Raw genomic sequence first — 15,567 nt, 5'->3', positions numbered from 1 at the left:
TAGTGAGTTGAGGTTGAGGAAAAACAGCACCGGCATTTAATCTTCTGCTTCATGTGACTTTGCGAAAGGCACTCTGATGATACCGGTGTGATATACACCGTTCTGAGGAGTAGTTGGAATATAGTCCAATATAGTTAAAGTATGGAATATTCAACTATTTACAATATATATATACAGTATACACACACACACACACACACACTGTATATACACTGTATATACTGTATATGTACACTGTAAATATACACACACACACACACACACACACACATGCACACCTCTTTATATATATAAAATCTCTCTCTCACTCTCTCTCTCTATTTATACATATTTATAATTATATCTATGAATTATGAATGTATTATAATTATGTATATTATATATATACATATATATGTGTATATACTGTATATATACACTGTATATATACTATATATATATATATATATATATATATATATATATAAATATACATATACATATAGTTTGTCCATAAACAAACAAACAAAAAACTGGCTACTGAAAATATGTCATTTAATTTTGATTCTCATCAAGCTCTCATGTCAATATTATCCATTGTGGAGTTTCCATTATATTGTTGAACACCCTGAATGCCTTCAATGGAGAAGGGGATGGGTATGGCCTGGCGGTACACCGTGTACTGAAAAAAAAGGGGGGAAAAGGACAAAAATGTGAATTAATCCTCTCAAATTATTATTATTATTATAATTATTGTTATTATTACCCATTACCCATTTACCCATCCCCTTATTATTATTGATATTTGAAAGTTTTTTATACCTCTGGGAATTTCACCCTCACGTCGATGTTGTCCGCTGAGGTGGCAACGACTATGGCCGAGACCTCCTGGTGGGAATTAGAGTTGTGCTGCTGGTTGAAACCCAGGAGTAAGGCCACGCCCGGAACATACCTCTCAATTCTGGAGAAATGGGGTGTAGGTCCATTAGCCGTAAAATACTCCTTCAATACCCGTCTAATTACAAACACAGAGGTTACTTCAAGTTCAAGGACAAGGACTTGACGACAACGCCATAAGAAGCGAGCGAGTGTAATCTACTTCGACCTCTTCTCCTCTTCCTTCTCCCAAACCCTTCATCCTTTACCTCCACTATGGCAGTGTTTCCAAACCTTTTTCTGACACTTTTTACAATGAAATAATTCCATGGCACTATACCACTATCCTATTAACCCCTCAAAACATCACTGTGGTGTGGGGATGGTGCGTTTTGAGCAGCCACACCTGACCTGGATCGAGGTGATCAGTGTGGCTGCGAGAGGAGAGGAGAGGAGCCCTTGTCATGACACACGTCCATCTGCTCCCGGGCTTATTCCAACTAGCCCACTCTCTACAATAAACTGGCGTGTCTACAGCCCCGTCGTCTGTGTCCCTTTGTCGGAGGTCCCTGAAAACGCAACTTGGGTGGCGCGTGGTAGGCGAAAATGCCACACTGACACCTGAACAGGGACTCTCCCCGGGGAAGGGACACAGCACCAGCCCTCTCACGACTGGCAGCAGCAGTATTCAGGCTGTCCAGCGGAGGACCGGGCGAGAAGCAGCTGCAGCAACCACCACAGTTGACTGCTGGCAGCTAGCTACTCTGCCCAGCAGCAGCCCAGCAGCCAGGTCACCGCTCCAGGCAGCCCCACGCAACAGCCAAGTCCGACCACACCTTCACCAGCCAGCACCGCAGCCCCACACCCCGGAAGGAAGGAGGGGGCAGTCTGTCGTCGCCCTGGTGGAAGAAAGCCAGTGGACTGTGCTGTTCCCAGGAACCAGGTCTCCTGGAATGGGACTAGTTAATGTTTTTTGGTGGGCATTTGCTGGTTTGGGGAATGGGAACTCTGTTTCAGAGTCAGATGTTTTATTCATTTTTGGTATGGTAACCCTGTATCACAGTCTGTATATTAGGCAGTTCTTTGTAAAACATTTTGTTCTCTACTTGGTGTGTGGGTGTGTATGGGGGGTAGGCTTCGGCCTTGTTGCTCCTGCTCGTTGGTTGGTTTGATGAGCAAGAGGTTAAACCCGACACAAACACACTCGGGAGAGGAGCCCCTGTCATGACACATGTCCATCTGCTCCTGGGCTTATTCCAACTAGCCCAGTCTCTACAATAAACTGTGTGTCTATAACCCCGTCGTCTGTCTCTGTGCCGGAGGTCCCTGAAAACATCACTTGGAAGGTGTGTGGTAGGCGAAACTGCCACAATCACAAACCCATAGAAATCTGCTTATTATTATTGTAATCCACAAATAGTTAGTGATGCGAGTTTAGCGAACAATGCGGTCACAGTGAATACATCTTTTAAATGACTTGGATGTCACTAATGCAAAAGAGTGAATCTTTGACTCACAAACTCAAAATATTAACTGAGGACTATGTTAAAGTCCAAGGCAAAAAAGGCATTTGCCACAATTTTTATTGAATGGGACTGATTTACTCTCTGCATTCCACCAAAAATCACACAAGAGCTAATTTTAATTATCTTTGTACTTCAAGTGGCGGATACTCACCTCTTTCCCATGGCCGACAGGTATTCTGGGATGCGGCTCCAGTGCACCTTGGCCTTCAGTGTGGGTTTGGACCCGGGAAGGTGAGCTGTGGAAGCTATCATGGACATCATGTAAGACTGACATTCGGCTCCCCACCTCATGTGTGCCTGGTCCGAACACAAAGAGAATGAAGAAATTTATCAAAGAAATGATCGTGATCTTTCAAGGTCTAAATGGTTGACCCAACTGAAATTGTTGACCCAAAATTGAAATTGTATTATATTAAATTTCAATGCATATACATACATACATGCATACACACACACACACACACACACACACACACACACACGCACACACGCACACACGCACACACACACACGCACGCATTTAATACATATGCAGTATTAAATGCATATTGCTTCTTTGATTCTTTATTACTATTTTGTTGCCTTATTTTAATGCAGACCTGCCAAACCATGGCACAATATTTTGAGTACTACAATAGTGTAACAGGGAGTCTCCGTGGCGTTTGTGTTACTGCAGCTAAAGTACTCCATCAGTTATTCTCACCGTAGCCGTCTCGTAACGAGTTAACTAAACACAGTATACACATTCATCTCATGAGCATATACCCCTTGAAATGCATCATCTTGTGAAGTTACCAAACATGTTCAACATCACCAACTAGAGATGCACCGATTGGAATTTTCTTGGCCGATGCCGATTTTCATTAAATTATATGTTCATAATAAGACATTGACTATTAAATAACTTTTACATTGTCATCCGATCATTTTGAGTTTATATCCGTGATCGGAGAAATCAAATTTTCTTATAATTTGCTCTCATTGGGTATATATTGGGTGTAGTTACCACAATAGTGAAAAAAAATAACTGAATTTGACACAGTGTGTTTATTATTGCTAATTTTTCAATATGGAATAATAATAGAACATGAAAATGTCCCCGAGTTCCAATAAAATAAATTACAACATGGAACGGTCATTGAGTTAAAATAAAATAGAATATGGGATGGTCACCAAGTTTCAATATAATTCAACCTGTAACTCTCACTGAGTTTTAGTAGAACACAACATATAACTAACATGGAAATGTCTACTTCAAACTTCAAATGAAAGTCTATTTTACTTTTTAGTGCAAATATACCTTTCTATTATATGTATATGATACTTGCCAGTCCAAAATATATTGCAATCATTGCAAAAAAAAAGTAATAATAGTAAATGATGACTCTTCTCGCTCTCGTTCACTGGAACTCACCAACTGTTAAACAATTAAACCAACTGAATCATCCTGAATGACTCATTTTACTGAGTGACTCATCCAGAACCGGGTCTCAAAAGAGTCAAACATTTCATCATGAATGGAGCTTGTGCACTATGAACAACCAGAGCAGACGCTCCGCTGCAGTGAGAGCGATAAATACAGTCTGCACAACTTTGGAACATTGTCAGGGGATAAAATATTTATCCAATAAACAGCCGTCATTTTGTTTCTTTCACTCTTTTTTGAGCTTCAACTACACAACTATGTTACATTACGTTGGTATGGGGTTTTAGTGATGTAACATTTTTACGAGTACATGAGAGTCGTCCTTTGCTTTTAACCAGCTCCTTGTGCTTGAAGTGTTTAAAATTAGCAATGATGGAGAGGGACGGTTCCCCACGCGGTGTCCCAGTCGGTGAACTCGGCAGAAGGTGATGTGCTTCACAGTGTCCGTGGGGAGTTTCGAGGCGGTGTGGGGGATGTCTTTCACCATGTTTTCTGGGTACTCGGTTTTTTTCTCAAGGATCCAAGAAAAGATGAGGTTGTCCCGCATACTTCTGCATTGGATGTTCAGGATAGTCTCTTTCATAATAATTTTTATTATTAATTTTATTATTATTATTATTATTATTATTACATCTCCGTTGTGAGAAGCTTCGCAGAGGTTTTTAGATCCACATAGTCTTTTTGCATTTCACCGACCGTGCAGAGCAGGAAATCAAGACTGGCTTTGATCTCGGAAATGTCTCGGAGAACTGGACCAAGCATGTCCAGTTTCTCATCATTGTCATCCAAGACACAAACCTCTACAGCGCTGGGAATAAGATCATCTGTGTCAGTTGCTGAGTCTGTCTTCTTTCTATTCACTGGATTGTTCTGGTCATGGTCCTCTTCCATCACGTACTTGTTATAATAATAATCAATGTAATCCTCGAGGTCCTCCACTTTGGTTTCGCACAGTTATTTTTCTCTTTATATATACAGAATACATATATATAAATATATTTTACAATTCGCTTTCTCATTTGTCTGAGTTGGAGCAGATTGTCTGTGTTTTAGTCCGTGCAACTGGGCGCCGCCATGTTCGATCGGTACTCACATCCATCTTCTCGCGAAATCACAGCATGCTCCTGTGAGATCTGCCTCTCCCGTGAGATCTGTTTCTCTCCTTTAAAAGAACCCGGGAAAATCGAAAGCACTCGCAACACGACTAAACTGGACGACGTGTATTGCTGCCTGCAGCAATATTCATTATTATTATTACTATTATCGATTAGTGCACAATTATTAACATTATTAGCATATTTGGCACAGATGAACGTACAGGGAAGGCCAGAGGGAGTTGCACTGCGTGATAGGGTGCCGAGAGAGGAAGTGTGGTATTGCATGAGGAAATCGGGGGTGGCAGAGAAGTACATAAGAGTGGTACAGGATATGTATGAGGGCAGTCAGACAGTAGTAAGTTGTGCAGTAGGCGTGACGACGGCATTCAAAGTGGAGGTGGGATTGGATCAAGGATTAGGTTAACAGATGAAATCAGGCAGGAGTCTCCGTTGACTATGATGTTCACGGATGACATTGTGATCTGTAGCGAGAGTAGGGAGCAGGTTGAAGAGAGCCTGGAGAAGTGGAGGCATGCATTAGAGAGAAGAGGAATGAAAGTCAGCAGGAGTAAGACAGGATACAGGTGCCTGAAAGGGAGGGAGGGCGGCGAAAAGCTGAGAATGCAAGGAGTGGAGGTGGAGAAGGCGGATGAGTTAAGTACTTGGGGTCGATCATCCAAAGCAGCGAAGAGTATGGGAGAGAGGTGAAGAAGAGAGTACAGGCAGGGTGGAGTGGATGGAGAAGAGTGTCCGGATTGATCTGTGACAGAAGGGTTCCAGCAAGAGTGAAGGGGAAGGTCTACAGGACGGTAGTGAGACCAGCTATGTTGTACGCCTTAGAGGCGGTGGCACTGACAAAAAGGCAGGTGGCTGAACTGGAGGTGGCAGAGTTGAGGATGTTGAGCTTTTCATTGGGAGTGACAAGGATGGACCGGATTAAAAATGAGTACATTAGAGGAACAGCTCAGGTTGGACAGTTTGGTGGAAAAGTGGGAGAGGCGAGATTGAGATGGTTTGGACACGTGTGTAGGAGATATGAGGGTTACAGTGGGAGAAGGATGCTTAGGATGGAGGTGACAGGTAAGAGGAAAAGAGGAAGGCCAAAGAGAAGGATTATGGATGTGGTGAGGGAGGACATGCAGGCGGTTGGTGTAAGGGAGGAAGATGCGCAGAACAGAAGGTATTGGAGGCAGATGATCCGCTGTGGCGACCCCTAACGGGAGCAGCCAAAAGAAGAAGAAGAAGAAAAAAGGAGATTCTACATTTTTGAAAAATGTTGTTGTTAAAAGCAATACTTGTGTTGTCAATTGTTTCAACGTCTCTATTTACCTTGGCATGCACTTGGGCCTTGTCCACAATGGTGTCCATGCAGAGTTTCCAGTTGGCTTCCTCTCCGATCTGTGAGACGATCAGCTGGATATTCTCCAGGTTGGCCTCCGGTGTGTAGTAGACAGCTGCGTCGAAACCTTCCGGCTTCACGCTGCTGCTCATGGCCAGTGCTTTGACGTCGAACACGGCCTGGGGTGCCGAATTCCACATCTGAGAGGTGGAGCACGGAGTATACAGTCATTAGGATGCTGTGTCAGGTGGATATATGGTGTATTATGTGCTGAGGATCCATATCACCATGTGCTGATACGCTGATGATGGAACAATTCAACATAGTGCCTGAGGACATTATGGGGTCATCACCTGGCGGCCCAGTGGTCAAATATGACCCCTTCCAACCTCCCATAAAAAAAATAATTATTAAAATGTATGTACTACACACAGCTTATGTGCAGGAATTGACGAATCAAAAATCGGTGTTACACCCAAATGGATGGACCGCTGAATTTTGTGACGCCATTTTTTTCCCTGTGTATTTACTACGCATCTAAAGGATTAGTGTATAGAAAGATGGGAAGGCAGTAGGCGGCCACGAGAAAATTAATAAGTAATCAATGCACTTTACTTTATCCAAAAGGTCACCAAAATGTTGACAGGACTTGCTGAAACTGATTCTCTGATAGTTTCTCACACATATAACCTCAAAATAACCCAACGCATATCTGAACAGGATACTGTCATACAAATATGAGAGAAATGTAGGTAATCCCGAAAGACAGTTTTTTTGTACTTGAAATTTGCAAAATAAATTTTCCTCAGTGTCACACAATTAGGCAGGTCACACATTTGCATATAACGTGTAACAAAACTTTGGCACAGCATGAAAATAGCACAAGCAATGAAATATGACGGAGAGTGTTTGAACTGAATGCAAATTTGAGATTTGTCCCCCATTATTTGCATTGAACTGCAACACACAAGTTATATTCCCATTATATCATATTTAGCACATATTACTAATCATACGTATCTTTATGTCTTCCCATCCCACCCGGTGGCACATTGGGCAGGTCCAGCACCCTTAGCATACCTCTGTTATTGTGTCGTGGTGGCTGTGATGGGACCTTCTGGCGCTGGAGGCTGAGCCAGAGGAGAGACTCAGTTGGTTGGTGGCTTCCTGGCAACACAGATCAGGATTAGGCCGAGTCGAATGTTGGGAACAAGAGATGCTGTGATTACATCTCTGCGAGTGCAGCCAAATACCTTGGAAAGCCGTTTCAGAGACGCCAGCAGCTGGTGCATGCTCAGTGGGTGGCGGCCCGGCCCGGCGTTCACCTCCAAGTGGATCTTGTCAACAGGTTTGATTGGATGGACTAACGTCAAACAAGGAGAGGGATTCGGGGAAAAATATTCAGAGAGTTATTCTCTTTGTGTTAATTGTGCACAGACATCCATATAACTTGGGTAAAATTAACACTATAGTACAATATCAATTATATAGACCTTTCATTTAAAGTATATTCAGATTTATGTTTTTTTCTATTGTACCATATTTTCCTTTGTAATATTCTGCTAAATCATGTAATTTAATGTGAAATGTAAATTTCATACACACACACACACACACACACACACACACACACACACACACACACAGTATATATACACACACACACACACAGAGACTGTATGATTACATACATTTAGTGAGAAATTTAGTTATATATTATTTTTATTATTTTTCATCATTTTATTTTATTAAAACGTTAATACATTGTTGAAAAAAATTATTTAGATTTTTTAATGTTTTTTATTTTTATTTCTATTAAAAATTGTAGCTCTTTTTGGAATTGCACTTATCTAACACCAGAAATTGTCTGGCCATGGATCAAAGGTGTTGTCTTTTCTTGTCTTATCTTACCTTATCTTGAATCTAAACCTGTTTTATTATTATTATTGTTATTATTATTATTATTATTATTATTATTATTATTTCCGCACCTGGGATCACAGTGGCTGTGAGGTGTGTGTATCCCAGGAAGTAGTAAAGCGGATACTCCTCATGGTAGAAAGCCCTCTTCAGCTCGGAGTCAAAACATACACCTGCTCCAAAGATGCTGCTTTCTGAACAGACCTTAGATGTTGGGTGCCACATGTTGGCCTCCACCATCTGTTTGGTGAGAGAAAAGGTCAGGTTTTAGCTATAGTTAAGCTATTACTTTTGAAATTATTATTATTATTATTATTATTATTATTATTATTATTACAATTAGTAGTAGTCATAGTAGTAGTAGTAGAAGTAGTGTTATTAGTATTATTACCCCCCTGTCACCGCTGTAATTTACTCCCCTATATCCTCCCTAGTGATTTCTGCTTGTTTTCAGAAATGTCAACTCTTCCAAATGAAAGACTCCTTATTTGAGTAAATTTGTTGTCTTTTTTGGATCCTGTTTACCAGTTTCGGCTCATTTTTCACTATTTGGGGGCCAACGCGTGACACCTCGTCGTTGGCGTCGATGGCAGTAGGCATCATTGGCGTCATTTTGGCCAGAGCCGGCTCCTCCATGTTCCTGGATACTGCGTACACATTGGAGCTGTTTAACAGAACAGGAACAGGAAGCAAGGTTTTCAAAGTTAAAAAAACCAAAACAAAACATTGTTTTCATTTTCTAATATTGTATTAAACTAGAAAACACAAAAACACGAGTAGGACCTACCTGATGGAGAAGAGTTCAAACTCCTTCAGGCACGGGGGGAAGTCTAACTCAAACTTCTTCTCTCTCATGTTGAGTCTGGTGCTGAAGCTCCACGGAACACTGAGCGGGGCTTTGGTTTTCAGCTCCGTGCCGCACTGGAACAGCTCCGTGTTGATCCCGTGGAACACCCAGTTGTCCTTGGTGAAACTGTGGGGGGAAAAAAACACCCCGAAAAATGTAATTATTGTAATGCTCCCCAACCAACTGGACCAACCTGATGTTCAATTGCTCAAGGGTTGGCTTTTCCACGTATAACTTGGGGCTCTGGACATATTTGGGTTTGTTTGCCTAATAATTGTTGAATTGTTTTTTCCGTGTTGTGTAAGGGTACTTTTACTTAAGCAAATTCATCTCATGTGTCATTTTGTGCTTCTCAAATACAGGTACTGCTCACTTAACGACCGAGTTCAGTTCCTACAACCAGGTCGTTAAGCAAATTGGTCTATTGTCTGAGGATATATAGGCAAAATCCTGCTTTTCCGCATCTACAATAACATGTTTGCCAAGCATTTCTGAACAGCATGCACTCTAGGCAAGGATGCGTTATTCCCACAACAAGGAACACCTGTGACCCGTTAGCAGAACACACCAAAACACATAGTCGAAGACAAATCCTTATAAGGACTTCAAGGTCATCAACAGACGGGGCAGTGCATCACCCCACCCCAACTGTCTCACACATCGCACCACATATATACACACGTACTTCCTGTATCCAGCAGGACGGGTGAGCTCGACTACAGGCTGCGTCCTGCGATTCGCTCTCTCCCTCTCCTCTCTTTGCAAAGACTAACTCTGTTCCTCTGAAATTAATACACGCAACAAAGAATTTGTTCACAATCCTTTATTACAGGAATTACCACGACAAACTTGGTGTCAGAAGTGGGATCCCCGGAAGATCGTCGGACCGGCGGCACAGAGTGACTGATCATCCAGGACATCACAGATTAGAGTCCTGCCTCTTACCCAATTGCTTGGAGGACGGGAGGACCATCTGCTGTTGGACCCGGCCGTCTCCGCGGGATCTACACGTACAAAAATTCCTGCAGTACACGGTAAAATACTCACGGATCGATTGTGATTTTGAACAATATTCTGAAATTGTGTCTATTTATAATAATCTGCAGATGTTAAAGTCCTCTACAGACTTACGGGGCAGAGGTTAAAGTCCTCTGCAAACTTACGGTGCATGCATGCCGGGCTAGAGGCCCATGAAAACAGAGGTTAAAGTCCTCTAGAAAATAGGAGGTTAGAGTCCTTCTATAATTAAACAAGGTTAAAGTCCTCTAGAAATTTACGCGTTTTGGAAAAAGGAATTATTTGAGGTTGAAGTCCTCAAATAGCAGTCCTATACTAAAACATATTTCGTTTCGTACGTTTCCGGAATAAATATATATATATTTAATATATAATACATAAATAATAAATATCTGTGGGTTTCCTAAAAAAAACAACAACATGGGGCCCACTCCCAGTAAGGAGAAACCAGATTGAGGTTCTCCGATCAATATGCGAATGAGAAGTAAACATGGGGACAAATGCATGTCATGTATGGAAGACTGGGTCGCGTACGACGGGTTTCCCGCGGGGGGAAGTTTAAGTACGACCCAGTTGGGGAAAGTGGGTGAGAGAATTGCAGAGGAAGAGGAGAGATTGAGAAAGAAAAAGAAAGTGTCAGTAAAAGATTTAGACAGAATGCATGTCCATAAACAATGTCTAGGGATATGGACAAGAGAGGCGGAAGCACAAGCCCGAAGTCAGGAAACATGGAAAAGTAAGAGTTTGAAAGGTGTTGAGTCTGAAAAAGCTGAGCTTGCCACTGATATGCCTGTGTCCCCCCCCCCTCTATCCGACTCTGACCTAGGGTGATCGTCAGAGACGAAGGGACGACTGGGTGCCCCCATATCCACCACCAACACCACCCCCCAGGGCCCCTCCAGAAAGCTTTGCGTCCGCAGTCTCTGCGTCCACAACTAATGACTCCGCCCTGCTGAATTCCCCATCAACACCACCAACCCTACCGCGCCCCATGATGGTTCCAACATCACCAAAGGATGTCCTGTCAGCCCTAAATCCCCTTGCCTCCAGCCCACACACAACTTGGGGAGGCGCTGTATTCCACGCTTTAAGCATGCCATCACAATTCCAAGGCCCGATGATGGAATCCCCAGGACCGGACGGCACTGCGGTCCTAGTCCATCGCCAAATGGATGGTGAGATGCGCGATTCCATCAAAGACTGGCCAGACGTCACCCAGGGAGGAAAAGCCCTCGCAGAGGTCCTCGGCATCTGGTGCCGTGCATCGCGGCCCATCGGTATGGAATTCAAAAAACTGCTCCTCCTCCACTTTAAGCCAGAAAACTACTCCCGCATCGCACGCGATGTAGAAGAAAACAACCCAGACCTGCCCCGACCAAGCACTGCGGCTTGGGACGATGCTGGCCTGTGGGAAACGTGGGTCGAAATGATACTCAGATCCATCTAATGCAACTTCCCGGTCAGATTCAACCTCGGAAAGATCAGAGACTGCCGCCAAAAGCCCGACGAACCAGTCACTGATTTTTATCATCGCACGATGGACGCTTGCACGTCCTTCTCAGGACAAGTTTGTCCTCCCACGTTCGATGGCGGTGTGAAATCCATGTTCGAAACCATCCTCAAAATGGAATTCTGCGACGGGCTCCAACCGCCGCTCCTGAGACGACTCATGGACAGTTTGATAGGCGGGTGGAGAGATAACCAACTGCCAGACATCCTGCGTCACACCAAACACGCAGAGGCGAAAGAAAAGGAGGGAGAGAAAAAGGCCAAGACAAACACAAGTTGCTCCATGCCCGCCTCCCCTTGGCATCGCTGAGCACCCTACCTTTCCATGGACAAGGACGAGGCAGAGGACGAGAGCGCGAACGGAGCTTCGGACGGGTACGCGAGCGAAGCTACCGAGGACGTGAGGGCCCACCCCCGGCTCGAAGAATCCCAAACCAGGGTGACGACGGCCGCGACCGCTGTTTTAATTGCGGAAAAACCGAACATTGGTCCAGGGAATGCCCCGAACCACGTCCACGTAAACGATGCTACCCCAACCCCAACCAGCACGCCCAGTTGGCCCGTTCGGATCTGACTGATCTCCTGCCATCACGGCGGATGAGGCTTCCGTGTGGGGTAATGTACAGACACACACACACCGCACCTACACTCGCTCCAGCAATGAAGACGCGCTTGACACTGATACACTGCCTGCTTTGCTATGTCAGAAAATTGCATTAGTAGAAAACTCCCCCTCCAACCCGGTGAGCACATATGCCATCTGTGACTCCTCAGCTTATCAGAAAATGCCTCCCATAACGTGCATAGTAAATGATAAACCTCTCACCTTTCTGGCGGACTCAGGCGCCACCCATTCTGTTATTCAAAGCAGGGAGATATGTTTAAAATCAAGCGGCCACTCCTCATGGTGTACCTGCGCGAGCGGTCAAGCGGTTTTAGGAAATGTCTCTACCCCGCGCCCGTTGCACTTGGCACACAGACGAAGGTGAATGGACCACGAAGCACTCTTTTTTGATATCTGCTTTGTGCCCTATTAACCTAGCGGGTAGGGACCTGATGTGTTTGTTTGGCATCTCCATCACCTTCACACCCAAAGGGCTGAGGGTTGTGGCGACGCCGACAGATCACACCTATGTCTGTCTCGACGTGGTCCCTCCGCTGTATGCCTACCAGTGGTTCACGGGCGCCACCGCTGGCAGCGGACTGTCACGCGCCGCGGCACCATTTGTCAATCCTAATTCCAATCACAAGTACGCCGAAGATCTCCACTGCACCTCGCACATACCAGACACACATGGACCAGACAAAGCGTACGAGGACGAGTTTTATCATCAACAAACTGACCGCCTCCTCACGTCTGGTATTTTTCTCGATTCAGAGCATTGCGTAGTTTCTATACGCCTTGACCCCGACCAACAGTCGTTGTTTACCGTCCCCGATTCGGCCCCACATGTCTCTATTTCCAAATCTCCACATGAAACATGGCGACACCTGGGCGCCTTTACGCGCCGTTGCGTTCACGCCTCTGACTGGAGGCCAAACGTCACACACCCGCAGTGTCTTTTTTCTCCTTCAGTGAACGCGTTTAAACTACCATTCGTCGCGCCGCTCTACACTCTCCGAACCGTTCAGCTCGTGCTGGACGAATGCCCACACCGGTCGTTAACTATCCAAACCGCCGGCACCTCGGAAAGGACCCGTCGTCCTTTCCGAGGGAATGGCCCTCCTTCAGTATGCGGACGACCTTCTTGTTGCCGCTCCCACGAAGGCCCAGTGCGAACAGGACACCCTCACACTCCTGCGGCACCTCTCATCTGAGGGCCATAAGGTTTCTCTAAGAAAACTTCAGTTTGTCTCCCGACGTCTCATCGATGTCCCCAGACCATATAACAAAAAGCAAATGCTCTCTTTTCTCGGCATGTGTTCTTACTGCCGCCACTTCATCCCCAATTTTTCAGCCCTCGACTGCCCCCTCATGGAAATCACCCTGTCCCACAGTCTTACACCCCACTAACATGGACTGAGGATGCCTGCACCGCCTATGGGGCCATTAAGGTGGTTTGGATGGGCCCCGATGACAAACCCGGCCTGCCCAGGCGCCTGTTCCCCTGTTTCGCTAAGTTGTCACATGGTTTGGACTTTGTGTCAAAAGGAGGGATGTGCACAGAAGTACAAACCCATTGGTTCACAAAAGGCTTTTCCACATTTCCAGCCACATATTGCAACAAGTGTGTAATTTTCCAACACAACCCTAGCAGGCCAAAAGGCCTCACATACCCCGCCGCACACCCAACCTCAACGTGCCTGTTCCAACATGTAATGATGGACTTCGTCAAATTTACACCGTGCAGAAACAAAAATACTGTCTGGTCATGGTTGACATGTTTTCCAAATGGGTGGAAGCTTTCCCCGCCAAACATGCCATGGCGTCAACAGTGGCAAAAGCCTTACTGACAGATATAATTCCCAGATAGGGAATCCCGGAAAAACTGTCCCCTGACAATGGCAGCCATTTTGTAAACAATGTCCTCACACAGTTGTTGACGCATTTCCAATTTGATTTAAAAACACACTGCAGCTACCACCCACAATCCAGGGATGCTGTAGAAGGTTGAAACAGGTCACTGAAAAACAAACTGGCTAAATGCTGCAGCGAAACGAACGTAATAACCTTTCCCCTTTTGAGGTCCCTTTTGAAGCCCCTCCCAATGTGGGACTGGGACCTCCAGGCCCGCAGATGGACACCAACCTCTGCGAAGACACGCTGGTAGGATATTGCATTTCCTTAACCAAACCAACCTCTTTCTGAAATCAGACAACAGGTAGGCTCTGCCTTACCCCAAGGAGCCACCGGGCTCCTGCACAACATTCGACCGGGCGACTTCTAGTGATAAAGAATCACTGCCGGAAGTCCTGGAAACACCAGCGCTGGCTGGGCCCAGACCACCCACATGGCGATAAAAGTCCAGGAAAGAGCAACATGGGTACACGCCAGTCACTGCAAGACCATCAGCCTCCAACCACAGCCTGAAATTACCACGCCCGGTAACATCCAGCAAGGAGGGTCACACACAACCCCTCCCATCCCCTAAAAACCACTGTTACGAACACTGTTAGTTGCAAGGTGACGTGTGCTGGCAACCGTCCACCTTAGGTCATAGACAAATGCATCCATAGGTCATAGACGAACGACGCTGACCACCACACACCACACTACTTCAAGGCAGCAGAAGCAGACGACACCATGGAGCGCCGTCCACCCTAGCACCTGTTCCAACTCTCCGGCCTCTGCGGCGTGCGCGGCACGCTGACCATTTTGTTTATTATCACTGTAATGTTAGTTGCACCATGGATCTGGTATGAAATGCACTCTCACGCTACGTCGACCACCGACCCTGACACCAACGTCACCCCCTCGTTTCGCCCAATTCGTATTAAGCGCGCCATTTATTCTGGAAACGGACAAACTATGTATGCCACGGGCGTCACAAAGCCTGGCGCGCGGAACTTTACTTTCTCTGCATCGAACGACACTACCCTCGCTGGCGTCATCGTTAACCCCTGCGATTACTTTCCCCATTCATGTTATGACAATGGACTCACCCTGGGCGAGACGGCAATATATATATATATGTTATACATGCAATTGGGGACCGTGTACAAACTGGGCCCAGGCTGTATGGAATACAGATCATATCCCCAAATAATATCCACGTAATATGTTACTACAACACAAAGCCGCCCTCGACTTCATCCTAGCTTCCAGTGGCGGCCTCTGTCATGTTATCGGCGATTCGTGCTGCACCTACATTCCAGATGCAGCCTGCAATATCTCCCATACAATTACACAGCTTAACTCCCTTCTTGCAGATATGAAGGCTGACTACGTCCCTCCCCCCTCGGGATGGGACTAGTGGCTCACCAGTCACAGGCTGGCGCCTGTGGCTTCTTCGTGCCAGCGCAATCGTCGTGGTCCGCTTGGGCCTCCTTTTGGTTTTATCATGTTGTATTACTCACCTTGCTCGTTCGGC

General features: G+C 45.4%; 1 protein-coding gene across 1 annotated transcript in view; it reads right to left on the bottom strand.

Moving 5' to 3' along the window:
* Positions 1 to 550: 550 nt before the first annotated feature.
* vtg3 (vitellogenin 3, phosvitinless) overlaps positions 551 to 15,567 on the bottom strand; it is a gene marked incomplete at its 3' end in the record, with an annotated part of 29,909 nt that continues 14,892 nt past the window's right edge. The window contains exons 17-25 of the mRNA XM_079997058.1: positions 8,951 to 9,136; positions 8,689 to 8,827; positions 8,235 to 8,403; positions 7,497 to 7,606; positions 7,324 to 7,410; positions 6,234 to 6,443; positions 2,533 to 2,678; positions 802 to 940; positions 551 to 661 (exon numbers count right to left, since the gene is read on the bottom strand). Coding sequence (XP_079853184.1) covers positions 551 to 661; positions 802 to 940; positions 2,533 to 2,678; positions 6,234 to 6,443; positions 7,324 to 7,410; positions 7,497 to 7,606; positions 8,235 to 8,403; positions 8,689 to 8,827; positions 8,951 to 9,136 — 1,297 coding nt within the window. The remainder of the gene's footprint in view (positions 662 to 801; positions 941 to 2,532; positions 2,679 to 6,233; positions 6,444 to 7,323; positions 7,411 to 7,496; positions 7,607 to 8,234; positions 8,404 to 8,688; positions 8,828 to 8,950; positions 9,137 to 15,567) is intronic.

This window comes from Zeus faber, assembly GCF_960531495.2.
Source record: "Zeus faber genome assembly, chromosome: 1".
NCBI classification, from domain to species: domain Eukaryota; kingdom Metazoa; phylum Chordata; class Actinopteri; order Zeiformes; family Zeidae; genus Zeus; species Zeus faber.
Note: the sequence above shows the minus strand (reverse complement) of the source record. Positions and strands in the feature narration are given on the sequence as shown.